The 12,437-nt window shown below is 42.8% G+C and overlaps 2 protein-coding genes across 4 annotated transcripts in view; both read right to left on the reverse strand.

Moving 5' to 3' along the window:
• n4bp3 (NEDD4 binding protein 3) overlaps positions 1–7,777 on the reverse strand; it is a 20,903-nt gene extending 13,126 nt beyond the window's left edge. The window contains exon 1 of one of the 3 annotated variants that reach the window (XM_020596642.1): positions 7,547–7,777. The gene's annotated coding sequence lies outside the window, so the exon portion shown is untranslated. Of the gene's footprint in view, positions 1–1,330; positions 1,418–2,170; positions 2,244–7,546 lie in introns of those variants that run through there. The other 2 variants (XM_020596661.1, XM_020596652.1) reach the window with 2 other exon arrangements.
• A 929-nt stretch (positions 7,778–8,706) lies between these two features.
• On the reverse strand, positions 8,707–12,431 carry LOC109957444 (platelet-derived growth factor receptor-like protein). Its single transcript, XM_020595339.1, has 7 exons — positions 12,304–12,431; positions 11,952–12,109; positions 11,691–11,833; positions 11,451–11,602; positions 10,997–11,290; positions 9,493–9,632; positions 8,707–9,119 (listed from the first exon to the last, which is right to left on the reverse strand). Exons 1-7 carry the CDS (start codon positions 12,383–12,385, stop codon positions 8,913–8,915), a joined length of 1,176 nt encoding a protein of 391 aa, XP_020450995.1. The 5' UTR covers positions 12,386–12,431; the 3' UTR covers positions 8,707–8,912.
• Between the last annotated feature and the right edge of the window lie 6 nt (positions 12,432–12,437).

Below are 12,437 nucleotides of genomic sequence, written 5' to 3' on the forward strand. Positions count from 1 at the left end.
AGCGGTTCATGTAGGAGGTACCGTTCTGTGATTACAGCAATAGAAATCAAATGGTTCCCACGTCGACCTGCACCTGAGAGCCACTCCATTTAACAGCTGCAGTGAACATACATGTTCGACCACACACTCTGCTCAAATGCAAACAGGGTAACATGTGGACTGGATTTGAGAATGGATTAAGATTCAGAGGCAAACAGAGATGCGGACTGCCTCACAGTATGCATAGCTAAAAGCTTACAAAAATTACACCCCAGAAAACCTTTTCTTTGATATCATCTGCACTGCAACACCAGAAGAAGAGCTGAGCAGCCTATGTGTCAGGTGGCAAACACTGACACATGCTGATGCTGAATCAGATGACCAGCATTTCTTCCTCCTGAGTTTCACTGCTGTTTGCCAATGCTAAGAGGCAGCACAGCGGGAACTACTGAAAACGTGCTTGTTCAGCCATCTCAGGTCAAAGCTTTAGAGTTTACAGTGGCAACAAAGCAACAAGAAACAACACCAAAACGTCAACACGAGGAGAATTTCACCATGCGTGTCAGCGTTTGGCCTCTGCAAATAGAAATCGGAGACTCAAAACAAAGAACAATGTGAGTTTAGTGAAATCTTGTTACTCAGTTTGGGAACAACAGAGAGTCATGAACAGTCCTCAGGGGGAATTCCAGTGACACAAATAGACCATCAGACCAATGATTATAATGGCTGTAATGGAAAGTTTCTTGAAGAAACCAAAGTGCACCACTCAGCGGAGCAGATAATCCTATATATTGCTATTTAAGCACCATGCGGCTCCATCTGGGACCCTCAATAATAAACAGTAAATCTGCATATTTGTTCTGTGCCAGAGGTGAATGGGTAAGGCTGCTGCTCAGTGTGACATTATTCACCCAGGAGAAAAGATTTAGGTAAAATGTTTGCTAATTCCAGGTCAGTTCCATTGCAAACAAACATGCCTTGTGGGCTGTGCCATTAACTATCAGGCTGCCTTCCTCTCCTCCCAGCAGCTTAAGCTGTTCTTTGACAGTGCTGCCTTAAATCACAGTATGAGTTTGCAGGTGTGTAAATAAGTCAAACAATCCCAGCAGTAATCCTCGGGAATGTATAAAATATACACATACAGGTTAGGTGAGTTCTTCCTTTTATCTGAAGCCCAGTATCACACAGCAGACTGTGGAGTTTTCACTATCATTAGAGGAACGTTTTAAACCAATAAATATCCATATTATTTGTTTACATGAGGTCAACAGAGACACAAAGATAACTTTTCACAGAATCTAAGGATGTGTTTAAGTGTAATGGCAAATATGCACAAAATTCACTTATTTACCTGTTTGTCCACCTTCACTTCTCTGCTCCTAATCCCCTGCTCACTCTGTCTCTCGTTCTTTCTCTTGGCGCACACAACTGATTATCATGCCACAAGACTTCCTGTTTCTCTGTCTGTGATGGCAGTTGGGAGGTGTGTGGATGGGAGGGAGCTGCCTGGTCCTAACCACTGACCTGTAGGCCACGACACATGACTTGCACTGATCTAAACGGAGGACTAAGCTGATCTTAAGATGCATGTGAGGACAGTTTCAGTAGAGACAGCAGTCTTACGGGAGAGTAGCTGTGTGTTTTTTATATTTAAAACTGAGAGAAATCACTCAGCTGCCTGTCTCAGCTCCCAATAAGAGCTGTTCATCCGGCACCCTCTCCTTTTACCTCCTCTTCCCCTGCTCACCTGCTCACCTCTTTGTGCCCTTTGAGACCTCTCAGGGGCTGGTGTAGTTAGACTTGTTCTACTGGTTCCAGAGACAAAAGCCCCGCATGTGAGCCAGCTTTGAGGCAGTCAATCCAGACACTGCGTTTATACATAGAAGCCAGCCTCACCAGATAAATGCCAGACAAATGCAATGTTTCTTGTTTGTTCGTGGATAACAAGACAATAATAAGGGATTAGACTTTGGTTAAAAGACAAACAGTAGGAAAAACAGAGCACAGATGAGGAAAAAAGTGGAAAATGAGAGCATGGTGAGGCTGTCTCAGTGCGGACTGTCTGGACAACACTCTGACTGTAAGTCTTCTTTCCTGAGACTGGGTTACTGTATCAGATTACATAACTCAAACTGGAGACACACACGGCTCAGGAGGGAGAAAAGAGAGGACATTGTTCTCATCTACTTACCCAGAAGAGAGCTACTCTTTTCTTCTGTCTTCACCATGTGATGCAGGTTGCAGAGCTGAGGGGAGTGAAGAAGGTAGCTGGACTTCTTAAAGCTGGCAATAACGGGCGGGCACACAAGAATCTCAGCTAATAAAGCAACTTGCCAACCAGTGATGAACTATACAGAGATTGGCAAGATATTAAAGGCATTCCAGAGCAAGAATGTGATGCTTTATGGTGCCTGCTGAGTGTAATTTGAAGAAAATCAGCCAAAAAATGAAAACTCCATCAAAGCTAATCAGCCTGGCCTAACACTGGAGCAGGTGCCACTGTAGCCCTGTCATTAACGCTGGGCCCCATAGGCATATTCAGTCTCAGATTCCACAGATTCTCAGTTGCAATTTTCCCAGCTGACTAACAGGGCCGGGAGGAGTGGTGGAGGTGGTGCATTTATCTGTATGAATGGATGAAAAAAAATGGCAGCGGGAGGGAGGAAGGAGAGGATAAGAAGAGAGAAGGGTGTCTGGAGATTCACAGATGGAGATATGAGATCAAAACTAAAGAGAGGGACCTGTTGGGGCCTGCTTACAGATGCTGTGCCTGTCTGACCAGTCAACTAGATGAGGCAACCCGGGCTATACTCATTTCCTCTGTCTAAGCTCTCCTGGACCGCAACATTACAGGAAGCAGCTAGAGAAGCCTGTCTGGCTCATGACAAATAACATGATCCTGTTTAAGACATCCACCTGAGCTCGGTGTGTCTGTTGGTTTGGAATTAGCCATGTTTTTAAAATGTGTTGCTTTAAAATTCTGTAAGTAGAGGGCACTAGAAGGACTATCTTATTTCACAGAGACAGATTTCACCTAAAAGAAACCAAAATATATAATTAGAGCAGAGTTCCATTCTTAAAAGATTTAAGAATATTTGGGAAAGGAGAGTTAGATAAGAGCATTAATACCACTCTCACTGTACAGTGAATATAAAGCTGGAACCATAAAGTTAACTTAGCGCAACAACTGGAAACAAGAGGAAACAGTTAGCGTTTAGTCAGCCTTAACCATTGTTCTACTTGAATACCTGTGTGACCTACAGTAAGTGAGACAAGGGAAGGTCATAGTAATTTAACCTTTAAAAGCACTGTACTGATTGTATGTTAAAAAGAAAAGATGTGGCAGCCAAGTGAAATCCCTTTGGAGAGAACAGAGCCGAGGCTGCGCTAAATAAACAACAATGCCTGCTTGCAGAGGAGATCTTCAACTTGTGGCGTTTTGTTCTGCAATGCTCCAACTCTTCATACTAGATACAAGAGACAAGGGCCAAGTAATGTGCATACAAACACATACAATTCTTTCCAACACACAGGATATCTACTGCTGCTGATATCTATAGAAGGCAGGTGAGCATGGGCACCTCTCACAGGGAGATAAGCCCGATCAATAAAAACACAAGGAAACAATTAGGCTGGGCTGACGTGAATGCACCACAGCTGAGGCACATGGAAAACAGGCTACATTTGTTAACAAGACAATTGTCACAGGATGAGATTCTGCCAGAATCAGTGATGGAGAACAGCTATTTCCGTCTGCCCTCTGAGCTGGTGACATTTAGAGACAAAAGCCACAGTATGGGGTCTGTCAAAGCCTTCTATACTCTCAGACCTTTCCCCTCTGGAGGTCAGGGGGTCCTGCCTGCCCCATGCAGATAAAACTACTGTTTGGCAGGTCAATTAACCATACAGTCAGTAATAACCCCAGAAATGCTGGGCACAGTAGTCTTTAAATATTAAACACTTGCCTGGTCCATCTGGCAGCAGAAGAGATTTTGATTGATAGAACTATGCATTTGGGTCCTAAACTAGCTCCTCATTATGCCAAATCCACCCGTGCATACTCACACTTACACCTAAACTGGTATCAGAATGAAGTGCTCTTTACTTTATGAGTTAGTTTATGGAAGTTTTTCTGTTTTCTGGCAGCTGATGTTGGCTACATTTAAGTTTAGTCTAAAAGTGAAAATCAAAGGCAAGGGCTAATGTTTGTTGCAGGTAGATAGATATAGTGAAAATGTGTATCCTGCTACAATTGCAGAAGACATTGCAGTCTGTATTATATACATACACTCACTAAGAACTTTATTAGGTAGGCTACAACTGAATTAAGACCTCATAACGTTTCAATTTTTAGTGAAACTGTCAAACTGTCATGGTTTTCACACTAGACTGTGTTATATGTTGTGGTGTTTCTATATTTTTGTCCTCCCCATTTACATACATTGCTTTGGGGTTGGTGTAAAAAGTTGCAAACACAAGCACATTTTCAGAAGCTGTAGCAAACCTGACTAAATGCTTGACCTGCATTGGAGAAAACCTTTCAGATGATGTTGATGAGGCCTGTACACACAGGTATGTGTTTGAAAGAGCAAGCAATATAGGGACAGCTGTAAAAAACTGTAGTAGTATACTCTTTATTAGCACTTATGACTTATTAAAACAGCCGTACACACAGTACTGTCCAACTTCTTTCTGTGAACATGCTGCGTAGGTGTTTGTATGCACAAAATACGCACTGCGTTGTTATAAACTGGTATTGCTAACGGTTAATGTAGCTCAGTTGGTATTATGGTTAGCTGAAACTGGAATGCCATTAACTCGCAAGTGATCTCATTCCTAGCTAAATGGAAAGCAGCACAAGTGTAATGAAGGCATTAGAAGGTGACGTGTAGTGATGCTTCTGTTGCCTCTATCGCCCGTTTCACAAATGCTTCAATCAACAGGAAATCTGCATTGTGATTTGGTCCGATAGATTCAGGTTATGTAGAAACTGGTTTCGGTACCCATCCCTAGTTCTCTGTTTGCTCACTAGTAAGCCCTGTAACTTGACCCAGTTGAATCTGCATAAAATAAATGTTTTACTAAGGTTAATTAGATATGAGCTACTGTCAAAATCATACAACACCATTGGGAATTATCACATGCTTGTGCAGACTGGATAGTTAATGTACTTAAACTTCATTTTCTGGCAGTTATGGTAATAACTGATGCACATTCTTTGCATTTGCTGTGCTTTGAGCTGTGAATGCTGTACATCCAACTGTGTTAGAATCTAGGCAGACAGCCCTGCATGCTTGGCCCAGTCCCACAGTGATATTCTTAACTCAGCCAGGCTTTAATCGCAGAGACAGACGGCCCAGAGAGCGGATCAGGCCAGGCAGCGACAGGCAGAGGGACGACTGAATAGTGAAAGCTCAGAGTGTAAGAGCATAAGGCTTTCTACTCAGAGCAATCAGGCACAGCCTTTTCTACAGAGTCTATGAGATGAGTGCAGATAGGAGAGGGAGAATAGGGTATTAGGATAAGCCCCAGATTATGAGCAAACAGCGAGAAAATGGGGAGAAAGGGAAGGAAAAGAACCAGAACTGAAGAGACAGACCAAACCCAGTGACTGGAAGAAAGGCTCATTAGTGTTGCTGACCCAGCACAGTGCCATTACCACTGTGCTACCCCATCTGCTTGACTGTAGGATGCATGACTGACCTGTCATGCTCTTACATGCTACACAACAAGAAAAGGACAGAAGTTGAAGTGGTGACAAGGATGCTCGATTGTCAGGCTTTAACTGGACAGTACATGTGAGCCGCTACATCAGAGAACACACACACCCTGTGGGAGCACTGAGGTGTAGAGTTCATTCAAAATGGCTGTGCCTAATGGAAAGGAGAAGGCAACACTAAGCAAATGGTCAGCAGAATTAGTGTTTCATCAGCTGCCGGTGCTTTAAAGAGACACATGTATACAAACAGGCAGACATACACGGGAGTGTCGACCCCTTGGGAGCTCAAACAGCTGAACGAAGTTATCACAGCAGCTGTCTGACTGATTCTGCTGAGAGAAGAACAGTGAGGAGACAGACTGCGCTAGTAGGCTGTCATCAGAAATGTCTCCGTTCGAGTTTAGCTACCAGATGGTATTTGCAAGTCTGACAGAATCAAACACGATGCTTTTAACAAATTCCTCATAACTGGCAAGAATATTTTCTGCTTTGAGAAAATAAATCATAGGCCTGAAAATAATCAGTCCTGAAAATATGAAATATTAAATTATAAATCATTAGTAATTAAATGTTAAATGACAATTAGTTGAAAGTTCAGTCAGTTAGACCTCTTGCTTCACATTCGGTTTGTTCTCTTCATCACTTCTGTGTTCCCACCCTGTCAAACACCCCCCCACCCGTCCTGACATCACCCTACCTGACCAGTGACCTTTCTGCCTGTGATCCTCGAGCCAATCAATCACACATTCTGCCCACTTGCCTTTCAGACCTACACCTGCATATCCATCTCCTCTCCATCACCATCGTAACCTCCATGATGCCTGGGGACACTGTCCAAGGCTTCCACCACCAGCAGCTAGGCTCTGGGGATCCTGTCCTATCTACTCTCTTCATATGGGCCTATGCCTAATGGAAAGGCTTCATGGATAGATAACACTGAGGAAAATGAAAAAAAATCTGAATTTGGATGCTGGAGTTATGACCAGAAATAATGTGTTTTCGTGCCATGATTTCAATCTTAGCCGTGTCAGTAACTGCAGTGACTGCATTGATCAGTCACACCCTGACAGACACAGCACTATATCACCCCACTATCACCTCTGAATTTCTCTGCAGTCTAAATTACAGAAATGGTTACCACGCAATCTCCAACAACAGCTCGCATCTATTGTCTCTATTGTGAGAGCTGCTCCTTCGCTCGCATCAGCACGCACCCGTAGCCACCACAATCAAAGGACTCTTTCTGCAAAGCTCCATGAGTCCTCAGGTCAGAGGTCACCTGTGGCTTCTGGTTTCCACGACAACAGTCTGGAAGTATCCCAAGACTGAGATGTAGTCGCCCCCCTCACCTTCACCCAACCCTGGCACACAAACACACTCACACACACAGAAATAGCGTCAAAGGAGATCCTGGAGAGGAGTGTGTGAGCTTCAAACCAAACATTTACACACGTGCAGGCCAAACATGTTCATTGCACTGCAGCAGAAGTGCAGGAGACCACCATGGTTGGGTTGCAAAGTGACAGGAGATAAATAGTGGAAAAAAATTCACTGTTCGTCCATCAGTCTCTTTCTCTCTCTCTCTCTCTCTCTCACACACACACACACACACACTGACACACACTGAAAACCCTTCCAAATACCAGGACAACAGAGAAACAATCTGTAAGGATTAACGATGATATGAGCACATGGATTCTGGCCAGCTGAAAGCATCACCGTTCCTCAAGTGTATTCTAGTCTAGTCTGCAAAAAGTTGTGGAAACGCCATCATCCTTATAGTACAGCGCCAGTACTGAGACAGAGGGAGCGGATCACGAAAAGATTAAAAAACAGATTGGCGCTCACCATATTCTGCACGCAGGACATCTCTTGGTCAACACTGGCACTCTGCTGCGGGTTTCTCTCTCGCTGGTTATATACTAAAACAAACGGCATTCAAGTGGCTCCCTAGATATTATCCAGGACTTTGTGCGCAGCAGCTGGTGGCCAGTGAGGACTGAGTGGAGCTGCCTCTTTTCCCTCCCGGAGGTTTGAACAGCCGAGAGAACAGAATGAGAGGGAACAGAAGAGGCAGGGAAACATGTGTCTATAGCCCGGTAAATGGCCTGACACGCTTAAATTCGTGTGGCGGGGAACAGCGCCACTTAGCGGTAGGACAAGTTAGTGCGCCAAAAAAAAACATAGAAACGCTAAGAAGACACACAGCTTTTCCATAATGGCAGGGCTGGATTACCAACCAGATAAGTTGGTGACTGACTCTGGGGCCCCAGTGGCCCCAAAAATCCCAGGTTAATTACATGTCAGTTAGATTGGGTAATTTAGTTAATTGTTAACGTGAGAGAAAATTTACACCATTAAAGTACAGCAGCAACTAAATGATGCTGTGGCCCATATCTTAGGGAGAAAACATGAATGTTTTCAGACTTTTATTATGGCAACTTTTAAAACAGTGCCTATTCATATATGGAGACACCAAAAACTAGGGTCAGATACTCCAACACAGTAGTGCTGGCTGGGCCCTGGGACACTAACAAATCTAACAGGGTGCTGTGTGAACTGTAGGTAATGATAACTTACATGTACTGTGTATCTATAGAAGGTGTGACTTAAGGATCAATACTGGTCCACCATCAGTTTTATTTTAGTTGATATGACTGTGCTCAACACTGTTCTTTTTAACAGAAAAAGTATTATTATCATTTTTTTGACTTAGTTTTGAGGTCCAATAATATAATTGTAAGTAAGTTAAGTATGCATAATGAGATGATGACATGAATGAAACATAATATAATAATAGCATAGTGTCATAATTACTTAACATGTCATAAAATTGACCTGTTTATCACATTACTATGTGACAGTATCTCAGACTCTGTAATTCATGAATGGAAACAAATCTTACATCTTATGTACGATCATCTTTGGCAAATAACAAATTACTAGAAAAAGACAGGCAACAATGTATGTATGTAAAATATTTAATATACAAGTTTTATGCACAAAGGTTTACCTACATTCATCCAAGCAACAAAATCTATATTATTTCAGTGTTGCTTTGTACATCTGTTATTTATATAGCTACATACAGCAAGAAGAGGATATGTTCTTGTGATTGTGTTTTCATGTGTGATGAAATTGCTTAATATGGTGGCAAAGCAAATTTCGGCACCTGAGTGTTCACTCTCACTGAGGCGTCATGCAGCTCGGTGGCTCATGGTTTCCTAGGTTTTGCTTTGGGGACCACTTTGACAGAAGTGGACACCGATGTGGCTCCTTGCAGATTCTGGGCAGTGCAGGTGTATGTACCCTGGTCCACATCTCTCACCTCGTCCACCAGCAGAACAGACTGAGACCGCTGTCGGGCTGCTCCTCCGCCAACTGAACTGATGCTCTCCTGTGTGTACGGAGGCCTCCCAATCTGCAACCGACACAGAAATAAACACATATACTACATTATGGGAAAAAAGCTCCCACTTTACAATAAGCCATTACGTCTGCAGCTTATGTTAGTAAGTCATTGATAGATAGTTACAGGCCTGGATGATCTGCAGTCCAAAGGTCAGATGCCTTTTAGCCAACAATGACCTAGCTAAAAGCACTAAGTAAAATGTAATTACAGGTTGTACACCTACTACACGAATCCTTTAGTTAATTTATCTCACAGTCAATCTGGGGTTTGTGACTTCTGTAAAACATTTACAAAGTCACAAGTTAAACCCACTGAAAATATACTGTATTCTATAGTATCGAAGCATTAAAACAAATTAGCCCACTCTCACTGAGAGCCTGACCTGCTGTCCTGGGTATTCCCAGGTGAACTCTACGGCAACATCCTGTTCTCCCACCACGGTGCAGCTGACATGCAGGTTCTCCCCCACAACCAGGGAGCTGGAAGAGGCCTGGATCACTGGGGCAGGAGGCGCCATGGGGTCTGATAGCAAACATGTCATATAAATAAATTACAGCACCAGTCCACACCTTCTCATTCAAATGTTTTTCTTAGTTTTATCGTGAAGTAACCCATATGCAGTAAGCAAAGCATGTTACATATTTTAGATTCCTTGCTATTTGCCTGTTGGTAATCTCCTAAACAGCTCCTTGAGGAATAGTTTAATATGCATTTCTTACTTCTAATGCAGTAAGTATAGTAATGTTAAAGTAGTGTTGGTCTACAACAAACAGCTATTTTCAACTACTGGAGTAATCCATATTAAGGCAAGAACTTCTTAACTAATGACTGAAACTGGCTCTCATGAGGATTGCCCCAGGAAAGTAAGACCAAGAGTGAACTCTGCCGCGGAAAATAAATTTATTAGCATTACCAGCCTCAAAAACTGCCAGTTAACAGCACCTCAGATTAGAGCTAACATCAGTGCTTCCCAGAGGTCAAGTAGCAGACACATTTCAACATCAACTGTTCAGAGAAGACTGTGTGAATCAGGCCTTCATGGTCAAATTGCTGCGGAGAAATCACAACTGAGGGAGAACAATAAGCAATGGAGAATTGCTTGGGTCAGAGATAGTATTGGACTGTTGAAACCTTGCAGCTGAAACAAGTTTTAATCCTGAAACAGCCACAGGAACTGCATATTCAAATACAAAATATTGCTATATAAGTTAGCATTTAAATGAAAGTATTGAATTGGGTGTTAATTTAAGTGTAAGTGCTGATTGAAGCTGAACTATAAACTGAAATGAATGTGCAGATAAGAGATGAAACGTAGTTTTCAAGCAGTAAATGGAGCTGAAATGTCAATCTAATTGCAGATAATTAAAATGTGACCAGGACTGAAGGTCTAGAATGAAAATGGGGCCAGTTCAAGTGTATAAGTGTAAACAACACTGAAAGCAGATGGAGTAAACTGAACAGAGGAAGTGGTGGGAGTTAGGAGAGCTGCAGAATATGTTTTTGTGGTTGTTCCAAATGTGAAGACCTGAGACGTTAAAAGGTTTGAAGTGTCATCTGCTGTGAGTGGAAGCAGCGAAAGAAGTCAATTGTACATTGATGCGTTACATCAATACAAGAAAAAAAGTAGCAAATTTTGATATTGGAAAAGCTGGAACCAACTAACGTTTGGTCTATTTCTATGAGAAATGACTAACTGACCAATCACTGTAGCAATAGTTATCTCACACCTCTGTGTGTAAGTTAGGGTTAGGGTCAGCCCTGTGTTGGTTTGGCTGTCTGTCCGTTGTTTTTCCCTGCTCCCTGTCTAATGGAACACCACCATGTCACTGAACAGGAATGAGACAAAAAAAGGAATAAAAGTAGAATTGGGCAAATGAATGACTCACAGTTGACATAAATGAGCATGTACTTGGTAGAACTCTGCCTCAGGTTGCCCAGGCTGGCTACACAGTATAAGGCTCCAGTGTGATATGGCCGGGGTCGATGGATCACGAAGCCCTTCTTGACATTAAAGGAGATCTCCGTCCCATCCACTGCCACCTCCACTGGTGGAAACTCACGGTGCAGAGTTACCTTGGCCTCAGGGGATGTCACCTGGCAGGGGAGGACAGTTGGCCAATTGGTCCTCAGCTGAATCACCTTGTAGTAGTCAGATGATGGGACAAATAGTTCTTGTGGGTCTGGTTGGCACAGTGAGAAGATATGGCAAATTGAGGATCAGATAGGCCTATCATATGATATGCTGATATAAAAAGGCGTTCTCTCAAAGTGGTGATAAAATAAAGCAGAGGCTGTGTGACTGGAAAGTGCAAAGGCACCAATAAAGCTTCTTTATTGTACCGGGAAAGAAGACAAAGACCTTGACAGCTTTGTCATAATCCTTCCTGCAGTTTGTGTCATCGCAGTACATTGGATAACAGGTGTACTCCCCTGTGTCCGCAGCAGTAGTGTTGAGCAATGTCAGAACGCCATATCGCTCATGTTGAACCATCCTGCAGAGCCAAAACAGCAAAAAAGTTAAATCACACATACTGTAGATCTCCAAAATGTTTTAGCATTGTCATTGACCATGTAATTTACCTCAGCCTTCCATCGTCCTCCTCTTCCAGGTATGAGGGGACACTCCACTGCACAGGTTTACCTCTGCACCTGAGCTCCAGAGTGTCTCCTGCCTGCACACTTATGGTTTCTCCCACCTTCTTAAATGTCCTTCTATTTAGCACCTTTATGTGTCAGATACAAGATCATACACAAATTGTATGCAATATCTGCAGCCATTTTTCTGTGCTTATTGAATGTTCCTTTAACATATCAAAAGTGATTCTGTACTACATAACATACCTGTGTGAGGAAGGTCTGTCTCTGGGCTGCAACGTGAATCTTGGGCTTGGCTGTTACAGCTCTGGACCCTTTATTTATTGATTTCCCAGTGGGTTTGCTTTGCATGGGCTTCCTCCCCAGAGTGTTCCTCTGTTCTTTAACATCTTTTTGACAATAAGCTACGCAGTGTACAAGGCACATAATGCATCCGGAATTCATAAATACAGATACTATAATACAGTAAGATTGCTGTGTGTGCTAATGGTACTTTATTAGATACTAACTACTGGAGTAAAAACAAAAAAAACCTTCCTTGGTAATTCTAGGAATGCATGCTCACAGAACTGCTCAGCAAGGGAATAAAGTCACTTACCTGACTCAAAGACTATGGCACAAATAAGGAGAGTGCTCAGCACTAGCCTCCCCTTTGACCCAGACAAATTCACCAAAGGCATGACTGATCAGTGGATTATCCGAGTGTTGTGTTCGTGTAGAATAACACTAAGA

This window comes from Monopterus albus, unplaced genomic scaffold, assembly GCF_001952655.1.
Source record: "Monopterus albus unplaced genomic scaffold, M_albus_1.0 scaffold2.1, whole genome shotgun sequence".
NCBI lineage: Eukaryota > Metazoa > Chordata > Actinopteri > Synbranchiformes > Synbranchidae > Monopterus > Monopterus albus.